Source organism: Rana temporaria, chromosome 4, assembly GCF_905171775.1.
Source record: "Rana temporaria chromosome 4, aRanTem1.1, whole genome shotgun sequence".
In the NCBI taxonomy this organism is placed as follows: domain Eukaryota; kingdom Metazoa; phylum Chordata; class Amphibia; order Anura; family Ranidae; genus Rana; species Rana temporaria.
The window spans coordinates 423,412,055-423,429,568 of record NC_053492.1 but is presented as its reverse complement, the minus strand read 5'-3'; the positions used below and the strand labels follow the sequence as shown (position 1 = coordinate 423,429,568).

Genomic DNA, 17,514 nt, shown 5'->3' with positions numbered 1-17,514 from the left:
GCGCAGTCGTGCGACGTGGCTCCCAAACAAAATTGGCTTCTGTATTGCTTTTGGCGAACCTGCACAGATGTCTCTGAAATAGCCCCCGAAGTCAGGACTGACATACGGGAATAAAAATCGTGCGAGTTCAGTTGAACTTGCACAATTTCATTCCTACGGTCAGTGTGAACCTAGGCAAAACCTTTTTCTGACATTTCTTGCTTACAAGTTAAAATCCTTTATTTTTTTGCCACACACACACACACACACACACACACACACACTATATAAATATCAGAGACCCTAGAGAATAAAATGGCGGTTGTTACAATATTTTACGTGACCCTGTATTTTGTGCAACGGTCTTTCAAAATCAATTTGGAAAAAATACACTTTAATGTACTGTATATACTAGAGTATAAGCCGACCCCAATATAAGCCGAGGCACCCAATTTTACCACAAAAAACAGGGAAAACATATTGACTCAAGTATAAGCCTAGGGTGTCCATCTGCATGCCTCACTTTGCCTCACTGTGCCCATGACTAGACTTACATTTTTAATGGGAGTATATAGAAGGGGTGCCTGGCTTTGAAAAATCGGTGCTCCCCGGCCGTAGGGCCCTCAAACAGCACACTTGTAGCGAAAGAGTGGGGCTATATGTGTGCCTAAGTCGAGGGGACCTATGGCCGGCACTGGGTCCCCAAAGGCAAAAGGATCAGGCGCAAAAAGGTGACTCGAGTATAAGCCGAGGGGGGCATGTTCAGCACCAAAAAATGTGCTGAAAAACTTGGCTTATACTCACGTATATACGGTATATAAAAAGAAAAAAAAAAAAAAACAGTAAAGTTAGCCCAATTTTTTAGCATTTCGTGAAAGCTAGCACGGCGTGAGAGTCGTGATCATTATTCCAAGCAAAAAATAAATAAAATTGTGATTCTCTAGCTATAGTGCAAGTTATTTTTTTTACTAAAATTCATTTTAGTGCACGCAAAAACAGCTCTTAACCCGGAAGGGACTTGATACATGTCGCTTCTTAGTTCATTCAGAAAGCAATTTGACTCCATTAGAGCTGCCCTGTCATTCAAAGCGTAAATGATAGTTGCGGGCTGGAGACTAGAAAATGGCAGTTTTACTTAACCAGTCCTCTGCCAAGGTACCGTATACACTCTAGCACAAGCTGAGTTTTTCAGCACATTATTTTTGTGCTGAAAATGCCCCCCTTTGGCTTATACTCGAGTCACCTTTTTGCACCTGATCTCCTGGATTTTAGGGATCGGGCACACATGTAGCCCCACTCTTCCTCTACAACTGTGCAAAGTTTTATCAAACCGGGCACCCCTTCCATAGACTCCCGTGTTAAACATCAGTCTAGGCATGGGCACAGTGAGGCATGCACATCGACACAGTGAGGCAAAGTGAGTCACAGTGAGGCATGCAGATTGACACCCTAGGCTTATACTCGAGTCAATACATTTTCCCAGTTTATGGTAAAATTAGGTGCCTCGGCTTATACTCGAGTATATACGGTAAGCTCTCTCCATGCTGCTAGACCCTTCTGTGCAACCTCTTCTCCGGCACGCACAGGTCCTCAGACATAAAGTACAACATAGAACTCCAACTTCCGCACTGAAAGGGAGGGCACTGAGGTACAGGCCACTGCTGGAACAGAGGAGAGTGACCTCTGCCAGGAAGACAGGATCAGGTGTGAGAAACAATTGTTTGCCCGTCTCCTAGATTTTAACAAGAACTTGACTTGCCAACTCTTGAAGTGCATGGGTAGCTCCAATGCAGGGGAAGATTTTTAACTTTCCCCAGAGATAGGCCTTAAAGTAGATCTAATGAAAGATAAAGCAGAACTCCGGGCATCAAAGCAGTCCCCTACCCTACTCCTGGACAGTGTACACTACTTCTTCAATTCCTAACCAAATGCCCTTTTTGTTTATGGAAATGTAATGTACTAGTCACGACTGCTCCGGTCCTCCTTCCTGTGGTATGACAGTGGACAGGAAGCAGTGATGATGCAAGGACTACATTACCCAGAAGTCTGTGCACTTCAAGCACCTGTGGGCATGCTGCTGGGTCGATTGGGCTAAAAGTAAAAAAAAACAAAAAAAAAAAACACTGGCTGCACCATAATGTCACCCCTGTAGTACCGAGAACTACAGGGGGTGTTTAAATGGCAGCTGGTCATGACAGGACACAGCAGATGAGGCCCAATCTCACACAACCAATGGAGAGTACACAAAGGAGCCCTGCATGCAGAAAATGGAACTGCACAGGAAGAAAATTAAGTTGGGACCCCTCTGCAGCAAAAATGCATACAAAAATTAAAAATTCAGCGATTTTTCAAAGCGATTTAAACTTTTTTAAATCTGCAGCTTTCATTAAAACGAATCTCTGGATTATGCCAAGATGATCCTTTGTTTGTTCTACCTATTCAGCTCACCAGCAGCTGGAAAAGTATTACATTCTTTTGGGTGGAGCTGGCCTGTAACAAAACAGACACACGATGGTATAGTTGCACACTTCCCCCGGACTCTGGAAGCCCACCTATAGAACACAGAGCAAGTCCCATGTTCCATTGTTGTTCTTACACAATAGAGGGGGCACAGACCACTCCGCTGGCTTCCTGACTGTACAATGCGACTCCTGCTGGCACATACAATACGTATAGGAGTCTTCTGAAAGAAGCCACAGGAGCTCGCACTGCAGAGTGGCAATTAATCTCTACAAAATTATCCTTGTGCATTTCTCTCGGTGCTGTAGAGTTCACTTTAATTCCTGCTGGTACTATGAGGATCTCAAAAGAATACAAAAAACACTTATTGTGACCTCTACCTCAAAGACTATTTACATGGATAGCCGTGACATAAAGCAAAGTAACTTTGAGAAGACAGAATAAAAAAATAAAAAAAAGAAGAGGAAAAGAAACACCCTACTACTACTACTGGATCATTTCCTTTGACACTACCCATATAGAAGTTTAAAGGCTCAGTTCACGGTTAGGAGCATGTTACCCATATTTAAAGTGTAACATGCTCCTAGTGACCCACCTTCGGCTGCCAGTGCACCCGTTCTGTGATAGGTGACGGGGGGTGTTCTCCCCACACCCACCGTCACAAAACTGTGCGACAGTACAGGGCTTCATCATACATTCCTGTGATGTTTCCTGTGAATGAATAAACTACAAGTACCATTGGCCTTTTGTGGGTGATGGCTGCTTGTTCTCAGTAAACTGCAAAAGCACAGATGTGTCCTTTTAGTACATCAATTCTTCCTGCCATTCAGCATCTGCGTGCCTGTATCGGAGATATGGGCAGACAGCTTATCGAGCATCTGCAGGATCCCCACATTGCACCAGAAATCTGATCCGATTGCAATGGTTTTAAGCAGGGGTGCCCAACCAGTGGCCCTCGGAGCCCTCCGATGTGGCCCGCGACCTCCTGCTCTGGGGTGGCTAGTTGGTAAGCCCAGGTTGCAGACCTGCCATCCTGGAGCATCAGTGTTGTAAATAAAGCCGTCAGGATATAATAGACATCTATGGCAAAGTGCAGCTAACCGGCGGGAAAACCACAGGTACACTGCGCCGCTATAGACCGCAGACCATCAGTGTAAAAGCAGCCTTAGGCCCCTTTCACATGATCGGTCTGACCCAATCGGACCCTCTATTCACCTCTATGGAGCGGCAGATGTAAACAGACTTTTGTCCGTTTACACCCGCCTACATCCAATCCGATCTGCTAAAAAAACAGGAGTGGTTCTGCCCCCTTCTATCTGATTGGATCGGAGGGCCCATAGAGTAGATTGGGATGTGTGTGTGTCGGCTTTGCATATGCAGACTGGACACAGACCTGTCATCTGCCTGCCTCGCTCATTGTGGCCCGCGACTGGTTACTAGTCGCTTAAGTGGCCCTCTGCCTTCAAAAGGTTGGGCATCCCTGGTTTAAACGCTACAATTTAAAAAAATATATACACTTTTTTTTACCTGCAAAAACGTGCATTTACTTTTATTTTTGATGAACGTATCCTTTAAAAATGAATAAAAAAAAATAAAAAAATGGGTCCATGTACCTAATGTTACAGCTGTCACTGCAGTGGGTGGGCAAAGACACAAAACAGCCTCTCAACTGGCTGTCAAAGAAATAATTCTGCGTTTAAGGTACACATGATCAAATTTTTTCAGCCGCCCCCTCTTTAGAAAAAGGAGACAAAACTGTAAAAAAAAAAGCTAAACTCCAGTCTTCCTTTAGGTCTTGAGATGTACAGCCGCTTCTCCTGCACCAAAATTGCTTACTCTGACTTAACTGCACATTATGAGAAGCTCACAATATTTGTTAGAAGCTGAAGCAAGTCAGATGGAGTCCACCTAATTTTCTAGCTGGAGGACATCCAGCATTATCTAGTGCAGGGGTCTCAAACTAGCGGCCCTCCAGCTGTTGCGCTACTACAAGTCCCATCATGCCTCTGCCTATGGGAGTCATGCTTGTAACTGTCAGCCTTGCAATGCCTCATGGGAATTGTAGTTCTGCAACAGCTGAAGGGCCACTGGTTTAGACCCCTGATCTAGTGCTTTTCTCCCCAACCTGGCCATCCCAGGGCCTCCCCTTCAATTAATTGGATTTCAGTACTTTCAATCATAGAGGCTCAGCTGAACATGTGGTCAATACCTAGGGTGGTCTGCATGCAAATGGAGCCTGCCTAGAACACCCACTCTTCCAGACTGACCGCCACCCATCAAATCATATTGCATATCTGCATAACTCCTCCCAAGAGCCAGACCACCGTTTGCATAGAGTTGAGGGCTCTTGGAAAGGAGTACTGATGAGTACTGTGGCACAGTGCTGGGTAATGATGGGCTCAGGCGTGTTCAGATTGTACCCACCTGGAAGACGTCACTGTACCCCACCAATCATAGGCAGCGTGTATGTGCAGCTGCGGGCTGGGAAATGCCTCACTGCCTATGATTGGCGGTGTGCAGTGTCAGCTTCCTGGCAGGTATGATCTGAACATGCCTGAGCCCATCCCTAGTGCTGGGATATTTTTAGGAAGCCATGTACAACACCCTGCCAGCCCCTCCCACCAGCCATGATCTGTTGCCGTTAAAAGGACTCCGGGAGCGCTAAATGTCTGGTTTAGGCGCAACCCACGTTACAAAAATAATTTTACTGTTGGGGGTCCCCACAACTTGGGAAATTTTTTTCAAGGGGTCACGGCACTAGAAGGTTGAGAACCACTGCTCTAAGTGTAGCAATATGGTTACATTTAATGAAGGTACAACATTTAGCAACTTATTGCTACACTTAGAGGCGCCTCTTCTCTTTTATACTCTGTAAAAAAATGCTTTGATATACAAGTGCTTTGGATTACAAACATGTTTCTGGAACGAATTATGCTCGCACACCAAGGTTTTACTGTACCTGCAGTTAAAAAACAAAAACTAACTGTAAAGCATGATGCAATCACTGGTAAAGAAAACAGGAGGTCCTCTCTATAACGGGCACACATGTTACAAGAGGAGTTTGAACCATTCCCCGCTCCAATCAAAATGATGATTCTAGACGCACCTACTTTTAGCATAAGGCATGAAGGTTCTGCAGTTATCACTCACCTGGTGATCCTGGATCTTGCGGCCTACCACCCGGAACGTATTGTTTCCTGTATGGTGATAAATATGGACTCTGCTAAATCCCGTAGAGCCACCGGCTGGTATCCATTTCTTGTTGGCATCGTCATACACCATAACAGCAGCCCGGGCCTGGCAGATGCTCTGTTCACTGCAAGGACACAAGAAGAGGCCATGGTTATTACTCACACATTGTCACTTTCTAAAATTAGAAATCATTTTTACTGTAAAATACAGGGCTGTGGAGTCGGGGGAAATTTTGGGTACCTGGAGTCGGAGTCGGCAAACAATGCACCGACTCAGACTCCGACTCCTACTAAATTTAGATTGGAATTAAAAAAAAAAAAAGCAAGTTTAAATGTCCCAATTCACAAAAAGTTATAATTAATGACTTCTCTACTGTAAGAATAAAGACCAATGCATGCAGTGCCTCACGTAACCGCAAAACGAACACGTTAAGTGACCGTGAAGAAGCATGCTTTTCATGTGCTTCACTATATGGCACGCAACGCACAATTAGGAGCTGCAATACTTATACTTTCCATAGTGTTGTGTTCTGCTTTTACAGGGAACGCATGTTAGAGAACCAGTAAGTGTCCAAATAAAAAAATTCCAACAGGAGTTTTATAAAGCACTAAAAGAAGTTGAAAAGTATGATCGCTCATCAAAACTTACTGTTGAAGAAGCCATCCTTGTTTATCCAGAGATCGTTAGTGATGTGGCCAGAATAGTTACTGCAATGCCACCCACCCAAGTCAGTGTCGAAAGATTATTTTCAGCCCTAAAAATAATAAAGTCTGACTTAAGAGCCTCTATGAAAGAGGATCTGGCAGAGGCAATTCTCTTCCTTAGAACTCTACATTGAATTGATTTGCATTTGCTAAGCCTAGAACTACATTTCAAGATTAATATAAACCATTTCTAGGTTTTACAGATTTTGTTTTTGGTTCATTATAGATAAGCTTTGTTTTTGTTCTAAAACAACCAAATAATGTGGTTTGTATTTTTTAACTGGTAAAGATCCTGTTCCTGATGTTTATGCCTGCTGCTACTATCCAGTCACTTGATTGTTTTCATTGTGTTTGTCTTTTGCTTAAACTGTGCAATACAGTAGACTGCTGGCTTCCCAGCCAGTAGTCCTGTGGTAGGTTGCGTTTCTTTCCCTCAAGGAATGTATAAAATACATTTTGCATATTAATACAGAGGAGTCGGAGTCGGGGAGTCGGAGTCGGAAGTACATAAAACTGAGGAGTCGGAACATTTATCTACCGACTCCACAGCCCTGGTAAAATATTACACAGGCTATAGAATATTTTCATTTACTTTTTCATATTTGATTTACAGGAGATCAAATCAAATAAAGGATAAGTGACACACAGCATGTGTTCAGGGTCGTCTAATATTGATTGGACCCTGGGGGGGGGGGGGGGGAATTGGGGCCCCCTCTTCCATGCAATTTCGCTCTCCACTTTCTCCGAGACCTACAATAAAAAGCAGCTAGACTCAAAATCAGTTTACTGTATCAGATCAGGCAGCAATTGGTTGCCAAAGGTTACAGCATATCATTACCTCTTACTGACTGATTACTAGAGGTTGGTGCACACGATTTCTGCTTGTTGATTGGTTGCTAGAGGCTACAGCACATCAGTGAGCAGTATTACTGTACAGTTATCTCTAGCAACCAATCTCCTCACTGCTTGCACTGGACTGGGAGGTGAGCAGGACTTTCAATCATGCCCCTTTACCTCCCCCAGTGGGCAGCATTCAGTATAGGTGATGGTCGATATGACCTCAAGGGGGCATGATATACATATGAATGCTTCCTTTATTTACATATCAATGCCACGGACCATCACAATTTACATATGAATGCAGACGCTATTAACATAGCAATTCCGGTTATTTACATGTAAAACACCGGGTCTGCAGGTGAGTCATCCGTACACAATAGGGCAGAGCTGAGCAGCATTAGTCGCAGCACTTCACACTGAGATATTAGGACACAGCACAGGACTAAAACATCAAGGGACAAGGGAATTTAAAACGGGATGGTTGACAAGTATGAGGCAGTTGCTTTGTGCCCAACGACGGGGCCCAGGACAGCTGCCCCTTTTGCCCTGCCTTAAAGACGGCCCTGCATGTGTTGCTCATGAACGATCAAAGCAGATGCAAGGTCCCAACAAGTGGTCAAGTGTTCTACATCCTGTAAATCTATACAGATATGAAAAAGCATAAGAAACCGACAACCGCATGCCAATGATGTCACAACATACTTGGCTTCATTTAAAAAAAAACGACAGCAACTCTGAAGCGTTTTGCACCTTAGGACTTATTTGGAGGTTTTCTGGTTGGTGTGGGAAAATTCAAATTGTTGCATTTTGCTGTAGTGTGTTGGATGTCACCGCAAATTTTTAATAAAGTGCATCTTTGAACCCCCTTTTTAAACAACTTGTCTGCTTCAGTGACGGACTCATCCAAATTTAAAATAGTGCACAGAGCCTATTTCACCATGAGTGTTCAGATTTCATAAGGTGGACCTGAACACCCCACCAGACTGCTGGAGATGTGCTCACCCTATGGGAGATTTCACTTACATCTTCTGGTCATGCCCTGTCATCAAACAATATTGGGGGTTATTAGTCTGCATCATCTACACGGTCTCCGGAAGTTTTTTTTCCCTTCCAATCAGTGTGTCTGCATACCGGGCTTGGTCGAAGATCTAGCCCCTATGGTGGCAGAGTGGACATGGCTGGGGCTTCTCCTATTCTACGTCAGGAAGGTCATCACTCTCACATGGAAGAAGCTTTCTACTCCAACAGTCACATTCTGGATGAAGCTGGTCAATAACCACTCTGCCCCTATATAAAAAGGACACTTACTACAACAGAGGGTGCCCCAAAAAATTCGACAAAGTATAGTCTAGGTGGCTTCAGTATGACTCCATGGCACAATCGTTGGATACTTCTCATTAAGCAAAAACCCCCTATGTACGATTAAGGCCTTGTTGGGTAGACTGAGGGTGAGCTTTGCCCCTCTAACTCTTAAAATGGAGGTCTGCCCACCCCTGAAAAAAAAATTAAAAGCCTGCAGCTACACATACTGCAGCTGCTGACTTAATAGGACACTTATCTGTCCTGGAGTCCAGGAATGTTGGCACTGCCATTGCTGGCAAGGGAACCCGCCGGGTCCCTACTGCGCATGTGCGAAGCACAGCTGTGCTCTGCTACTGTCCCAGTGGGGAGGGGGGGGGGAGATGGGAGCCAAGCCGCTGATGGAATTCGCCATGGCCCGGTCTCCTGGAAGTGGGGACAAGTTACCTGTCAAGACAGATATCCACTCCCCCCGAAAGATGCCAAATGTGTCATCGGAGGGGAGGGGGGGGGGGGCGTGGGTGGCAGACAAATGAACAGAAGTTCCACCTTTCGTGTAGAACTTTGCTTTGGGGTTGAGCGTGAGCCACACTCACACGTATGATAGGCGGCTTTTTACCATGTTACCTTTTGTTTTTGTGTACTGTCAGGACATGTGGCAGTTGCCAGTCTGCTTAAAGCGGTGGTTCACCCTAAAAAACAAGTTTCTACCATGAAATCCAGCATACTAGCGTGAGCTACAGTATGCCTTTATTTTTTATTTTTTGCGCCGTACTCACAGTTTAATCCCGTAGTTAAATTTCAGACTCCCCGCGGGGAATGGGCGTTCCTATGCAGAGGGGAACATGATTGACGGCCGGCTATGGAGCGTCACGCTTCCCGAAAATAGCCGGAGTAGGACTCTGCTCTTCACGGCGCTATACGGCGCCTGCGCACAGACTAGGAGCTGACTGCGCAGGTGCCGTGAAGAGCCAAGTCCTATTTCGGCTATTTTCGGGAAGCGTGACGCGCCATAGCCGGCCGTCAATCATGTTCCCCTCTGCATAGGAACGCCTACTCCTCGCGGGGAGTCTGAAACTTAACTACAGGATTAAACGGAGTATGGCGCAAAAAAATAAAATAAAAAGGCATACTGTAGCTCGCGCTAGTATGCTGGATGGCATGGTAGAAAAAATAAAATAAAATTTAGGGTGAACCCCCGCTTTAAGTTCTGACCCCTACGTGGGTTTCCTTTTTTTTTTTTTTCTCTTTAAAAATTCTCTTTAAAAAAAAACAAACAAACAAACAAACAAACAAACAAACACACACACACACACACACACACACACACACACACACACACGGTGCTGGAGCAACGCATCGTACTGCCTTCTGGCAATGGCTGCCCGCCGACTTTTATCATGACCAGTAAAAGACCTATGGCTCTTGAGCATTATGGGACAAGATGTATGAAAAACACTTTGCAGAAAATAATTCTGTAGGTTTTGTGCCAAATCTCTGCCCCTACCCCATTCCACAGACTAATAAAGACCACAACACTGGAGATGCCCCACAATAGTCCACCTAAGTACCCATCCATGACAAAGCCACCAAGCAGTTTATTTTAATAGGTTAATAAAAAGGTAAACACCATACAAGACTCAGTTGTTAGAAAGAGTATAGGTCTACTAAAGGCTGCATTACATATCTGCTTAATCTTTAAAAACACTGCTCTACCAGATGTCAGCACTGAGGAGGTGACAAATCTGACATTTCAGCTTGTTTTTAAGTGACAAAACCCTGTGGCTTCCCACTCATGAAGCAACAGGACACCACCGTACCACAAATGTGTCATGTAATAAATGGATCTATTCACCACAACCACAGGTGCATGCAGCCTCAATCAGCGCTAAAGAGGAAGTTGAGATATATAAATAGATATCATTTTCTTTATAGATCTAATTATATATGTACTTATTGCCTCAATACACGCGCCAGCTTTGCTTCCTGATTGTACCATGGTGATCCTCTTAACCCTTATGTCACCAGAGGTCACTGATGCCAAGGCCAATTTTAGCAGTGACAGCATGCACTGGTTAGCTGGACTGTAACAGTGACCGATTTGTCTCCCTAAATAATGTTCACATTTTTCTAGGATCTACAAGAACTGGTACTTTTTTTGCTGGTCTTTTAATACATTCCCTTAGTTCTTTATATTAATGAATAACACAATAAAAACAAAAATATATATATATATATATATATATATATATATATATATATATATATATATATATATATATATATATATATATATATATATATATATATATATATATATATTTTACAAGTAATAGCTTATAGCTTTTTCTAATGCATTTTTTTTCTCTTTTCACTTTAAAAAACAGGTGGCTGTCATGCCATGCCAAGATGATAGCTCAGCTGGTGGGCTGTTGTCAACAAACCAATGTGCTCACTATGATTGGCTGTCATAGCAATCACATAATCAGGAACTGTGCCGATTGGCTGCCAATTGCTTGTCTGCCCAGACAACCATCAATGACAGTGGGGGTAACAAGCAAAACGGTGGGACATTAAAGTATTTTTATTTTTTTTTAAGAAATCACACTTACCTAGGCGGATGCAGCATCAGTGTGATGCTGCATCTGTTCCAACAGCTCCAAGACTGAGAACCGAGCAAACATCGCTGATCGCTCAGTTCTCAGTGCCCACCACCTTCCTTGTGCTCACTGACGCTCTGGGTTATGGAGGGGGCAGGAGGGGCTGGTGCCGGTCGAGGCTCCTTGGTGGATCCCGACCATATGGTCGCGATATTTCCCCCAGCCAGGACCGGTACTGTGATGTCATCCGACAGTAAGCTTTATATCCTGCTGCTGGCGGAAAATGGGTCACAGGAGTGCAGAACAAACTGTGATCCAAAAGGAAGAAGTACAGCCAAGCAGGCTTTAAAACAAGACTGGTCAAAATATTCAATTTATGTCCCCCCATGCCAGTATATAAAGCTTGTTTTGTCTTCTTGGGAAAGGAGGATTCCAATAGTGAGAAAAGTATGGTCCTACAGGCTATCTGCTGGTTCTGTCAGTGACATCCAGTGCCACCAAACAGCTCCTCCTCAGGTGGTGCCAACAAACCCTCAGCTTGCAACCACCACTGGTCCATGTATATGATGGCGACAAGTTGAGAACATAAGCATTATGTTGTGCCCATGCTTATGAGAGGACAGGAAACTTTTTTTTGGCCAGTTTAGAGTTCAGCTTTTATTGACAGATCTCCCTTTTAAAGTGGATGTAAACCCACTCTCATCCTTTCTAAACTACTGCCATAGTGCTGATCTATAAGGATATACATGCCTCCTGCATGTATCCTTACCAAGGATGAGCTCTGGCGTGTTCGCATATCTGCAGCCGAGCATCAGGACAATGTCTCCCTGGCTGCGATTGGCACAGCGCCGTGCACACTTCCTGGCGGGCTCTGCACGTGTACTATGCGAACACGCCAGAGCTCATCCTTAGTCCTTACCTGTCAAATGTTTCCCCCTCTGTCTGTTATAAGAACTAAAAAACTGCAGATTCTGTGGGTGAATCTGTTGTCTGGAGCTTTGTGGGTGGAGTCGTGATGTCAGTAGACTCCCCGCCCTCCTCTACACTCCCCTTGTCAACATGCATTTTTTTCTTATGTATTCCTTACACTAAATTCTGCTAGGATCACTAACATCCAGTCAAAATCCCGAAAAGTAACCACATGACTTCAGAAAAGGAGTGGGGGTGGGAATTAAAAAATAATTCCAGTCTCCACTCCAGGCTAGTGCATGAGATATGTAAATAACCGGTCGCTCACAGCAAGGGGGCGGAACGGACTAAGGTTTTTCTCCAAGTCCGTTTTATTTCACTGAACAATAAAAAAGAGGATTGCTCAGAGCTGGATTAACTGTGTGGCAAGACTGGGCACAGATGATAGGAAATCTTATACTGTACATTGTGACATTTTTTTTTTTTTTTTTTTAATGTGTTTACATCCAATGCTTTTTCTTTGCAACTATGGTAACAGTACCCAACCTGTAGTCTGCTCAGAATTCCCCATTCCCCAGCTGCGGCCAGTCTTTCAGCTCTTCTCCAAAGCCTTCGCCACCCTCTAAGACAGGATTACAGGCAGCAAACTGCACAGAGCAGGAAGCCCCCAATCAGTGTTTATCAATGGCGGGTACCAGGGTGCAACATTCGGTATTCCAACACTCAGATTTAGCAGTCATTTTTAGCAAGGGCCCTGGCAAGAAAATACCACATCTGAAATCCTTACAATGTAGGATGAATGATTTAATTTCCAGTGAGCTGGAGTTCCCCTTTAACCCTTCCAGCCTTTGTTTTGGAAGGGAAAGCCACCTGTAGGATTATGAGTCACAAAACCAGTGTACATTGGAGAGAATCAGGGACTCGCCCACAGAAATGTCAATGCAGACTGAGATCTATGTTTAATACACGGTTATTAATAACACTCTGCTATGCACGCTTTCCAAAGCGCACAGAAAGCAGCTCAAACACGCCATGCATGCCCAATGCAGGCCTCAGAAAGAATCCAAACATCAGAGATGGCACAAAAAAAAAAAAAAAAAAAAAAATAGCTTTTTCAGAATTTTAATTTCACGAGAATAAATTCACATTTTCAGGCCACAAGGCTAGTCTTAAAAAAAACAAACAAACACACACACACACCTTTAAGGCCTGGTTCACACTTGTGTGGCTCTGTGAGTGAGCATCACAGCCCATTCATGGGTGCCTCAGGAAAAACCTTTTCTGAAAATGTGGCATGCATGGAAACCGAAATGCAGGGAGACCATTTCTGGTGCATGGGGGTGCCATTGGGATTAACGGCACCCAACACATCTAAACTGCAGCGCCTTTTTGCCTTGAGCGGTTTTGGGTGCAGCAGCCACACGCACAAGTGTGAACCTAGCCTTAGTAAAAATTGATACACATTTTGGCAGGTTAAAAATAGTTTTTATGATTTTTTATTTTTCCTGTAGACACTTCGTCCTTTCTGCTTGTACCTCTGCATGGGTGGTTATAAAGCTGAAGGAAGATTCGGGGGGGGGGGGGGGGGGGGGTAGGCGTTGTTGGGTATCTGCACACCACATAGAATGCACAAAGGTAAAAAAAAAATTACAGCCACTTGAATTCAAGAAATGAACTTTATTGCATACTTACAGTACATACTGTAGGTCCAGCTTGGCATAATGCAAGTATGCATCCCTCATACCTAAAGGGCCGTTGGGGGAGCCAACAATCATTGTAGCAGTTGGCGCTACTACAGTCAGATCCTGTGAAAGATTGTAATCTCGCGTCTCTCCTCTCCACCCCATCCAGTCTGAGAAAGATTTGCATTCATTGAGAAAAAACGCAAAGCAATCTCTGAATGGCGCCCGTGCCGAGCAGACCACCTCCTGTGTTCAGGATGCAGCTGTCTGGCACAAGACCCAGAAGCTAGTGGAGATCACTGGAGTAGTGGTATGTACCAAAGTCATTTCCAGCTTCTAGAGGGGGGGGTCTTGGGTTAGGGGTGGGGAGTGCTTAAAGCGAAACTTAGCCCTTTGGGTGAAGCTCCACTTTAAAACGCTGGCGCAGCCCAGAGATGGGGCGCACTTCATTAGAGGCTACTTATTTTTACTTTGCAAATGTACAAAATTGGTCATACTTCATCTTTGACATTCAGCTGATATGATGTTATAGGTAAACGTAAAAGCTGGGGGGGGGGGTTGGCAGACTGTGGACAGTACAGTGAGACCCCGCATCATTGGGGGGTCAGTGGGAGGAATAGTACCCCGGGTCATTGAGGGGGGGTCAGTGGAAGGAATAGTTCCACGGGTCGTTGGGGGAGGAATAGTACCCCAGGGTCGTTGGGGGGGGGGGGGGGGGGGTCAAGGAGAGGAATAGTACCCCATCGTGGGAGGAATAGGGTGCCAAGGACCAGATAAAAAGGCAGCATTGGGTCCTTGGGGCACAGATTAAAGAGCACTGGTCTATTACTATGACTTTTAATTTACGGCAGAGTCAAAGTAACCTTGAGAACAAGAAAACTAAACATGAAAAATTTTGTTGGCAGGCTGTGGACAGTGGGACCCCGCGTCGTTGGGGGGTCAGTGGGAGGAATAGTACCACGGGTCGTTGGGAGGCATAGCACCACCGGTCGTTGGGAGGAATAGCACCACGGGTCAGTGGGAGGAATAGCACCACGGGTCAGTGGGAGGAATAGTACCACGGGTCAGTGGGAGGAATAGTACCACGGGTCAGTGGGAGGAATAGTACCACGGGTCAGTGGGAGGAATAGTACCACGGGTCAGTGGGAGGAATAGTACCACGGGTCAGTGGGAGGAATAGTACCACGGGTCAGTGGGAGGAATAGTACCACGGGTCAGTGGGAGGAATAGTACCACGGGTCAGTGGGAGTAATAGTACCACGGGTCGTTGGGGGGGGTCAGTGGGAGGAATAGTACCCCGGGGTCGTTGGGGGGAGAGGGTGTCAGGGGGAGGAATAGTACCCCATCGTGGGAGGAATAGGGTGCCAAGGACCAGATAAAAAGGCATGTAAAGAGCAGCATTGGGTCCTTGGGGCACAGTTTATAGAGCACTGGTCTATTACTATGACATTTAGTTTTCTTGTTCTCCAGGTTACTTTGACTCTACCGTAAATTAAATATGAAAAATGTTACCTCTATGCTCATTCCCTCGTTAAAACCCAGACACGGGTAACAGAGAGCTGAATGTTACAAAAGAGAATATGAGGTACAAAGAACAAAGTGATACAACGTGACGGTACACAGTCTCCAGACAATGAGGTGTAAACAAATATCTGCATGCACATTACTCCAGCCAGCGCCAGCTTGCTCACCTGAGGGCACAATCATTTCCTACAAGGCTGCATGTACCTGCAAGAGCAATGACAGTACAACCATGCAACATCTAACCTGTCTATACTGGCATCTCCATCCGTCTGGAAACTCTCACACTTATCAGACGATTATTAGACAGCAAATAGGGGGAATGAGACAGAAAAGCCATGATGAATCAAGTGATTCATTGCTATCCAGCCAAGGCTTTACATGTATTATAACATTAGGTCTTTAAGCTGTGAAGGCAGACTGTACAGTAATTCTGACCAATTACGGTTTTAGTGTATTTTGTAACTTTAAAGCTGGCGATGCACAAATTAAAATGTGGCCAGTTCAGCAGGGAGTGTCCAGATTCCCATTAGTGCGTGGCGATCCCCGCTCCACAGAAGTTGATCCTTTGATTGACTTCTGTCTTCTGGCTGCAGCTGCTGATCAGTGTATCTGTACATTGACGTGTCCCGCTGTCAGAATACAATGTCCTGGTGGGCGGTATTCCTCCATCTACCTGGTTTGTGTAAATGCAGGAATCTGCTAGTTTAAAGCCCAGTACACACAGGCCAAATGTCGGGCGGCATCGGCGGGTTCAATAGAAACTGGCTGACATTCAGCCCGTGGGTAGTGGAGTCGGTACGACAGAAGCCGGCGTTCAGCATTACCGAAACAGGTTTGCCCAGCAGCTGAATCTGCTGGCCAGGGGTTCCCGACTCCTTTCATCTGGGTTCCTCTACACTCTAGAGTAGAGCTGCACGATTCTGGCCAAAATGAGAATCGCAATTTTTTTGCTTAGAATGAAGATCACGATTCTCACGGCGTTAAATCTTACATTTATACAAAAAAAAAATTAAAAAATGGGCTAACTTTACTGGCTAGTTTGTTTTCCAAAAACATTGCATTTACAAAGACTGCTGCGCAAATACAGTGCAACATAAAATATTGCAACAACCGCCATTTTATTCTCTAGGGTCTATACAAAAAAATGTATAGAATGTTTGGGGGTTCCAAGTAATTTTCTAGCAAAAAAAAAATAGATTTTTAACTTGAAAAGAGCTGTCAGAAAATGGTTTGGTGTTTAAGGCTCCATTCACACCTAGGCAGACAAATTCCCGGCGTTTTGTCGCCGCAAATCGCGGTACAAATAGCGGCGTTTTGTACCACGATTTGCGGCGACAAAACGCCGGTATTGTCCGCCTAGATGTGCCCCAGATTGACCCCCTCTATGGAGATGCTTCCCATCTCCTAGCCGAACGCCGCCTGAAAAAAAGGTCCGGGACCTTTTTTCAGGCAGGAGGCGTCCGGCGTGGAGATGTGAACCATCTCCATAGAGGGACATGTGTTTTTATCCCTCTGGCGGCAGCGGCGTAGCACTACAGGAGTAAAAACGCCTAGGTGTGAATGGGGGCTTAGTGGTTAAACGTTCCTAATTTACATACAGAAGTTTATTCCTTTGATGTGATACAATGTTTAGACTTCACTTTCCACTGATAAAGAATGTTTTCAAAACTTGGCAGATTGCCCAGACTTTGACTTTTGGCTGAGAGCAGAGAGAAAATTCTTTTCATGTCAAAGATTGTGAAACCCTGTGTCAAGAATCGCAACGGGAAAAAGATCGCGATAACGATTCGTGCAGCTCTACTCTAGAGCAGGGGATTTCAAACTATGGCCCTCCAGTTGTTTAAGAACTAGAACTCACATCATGCCTAGACATGTCTGTAAATGTCAGGGATTTACAATGCCTCATGGGACGTGTAGTTCTGCAACAGCTGGGAGGGCCGTAGTGAGGATCTCAATCCTCTACAAAAGAAAAATTGTTAATGACTCTGCTTCATTCCCACTGGGATGCATCGTGTGCAGAGTTGTGCGCATCTGAAGGAGGAAAGTTGCAGATAGTCAATGGCAAGAGGCCTCAGGCTTTTCCAGTCGTGCGGTGAAAGCAGCGCTTGATTCTGTTGCAAGAGATATGCAAATTTCAACTTAAACTTACATGAACCTTAATTTAGTGAACATTTTTTTTTTATAAAATTGGTAACTGTTGGTAACTGTTGGGATACTTTAGTTTGTTTGCATCAAACCTTGGTGGCTTTGTTTAGGTGGTACAGGTGCAGCGTCCAGCACCACTCAGTCTATGGGGTGCTGTGGCTGTACCAAGGGGTACTATAC

The 17,514-nt window shown here is 44.8% G+C and overlaps 1 protein-coding gene across 2 annotated transcripts in view; it reads right to left on the bottom strand.

Moving 5' to 3' along the window:
* Positions 1 to 17,514, bottom strand: part of ENAH (ENAH actin regulator) — a 131,463-nt gene that overhangs the window by 63,075 nt on the left and 50,874 nt on the right. For both annotated transcript variants that reach the window (XM_040351376.1, XM_040351378.1), the window contains exon 2: positions 5,590 to 5,755. In XM_040351376.1, coding sequence (XP_040207310.1) covers positions 5,590 to 5,755 — 166 coding nt within the window. The remainder of the gene's footprint in view (positions 1 to 5,589; positions 5,756 to 17,514) is intronic.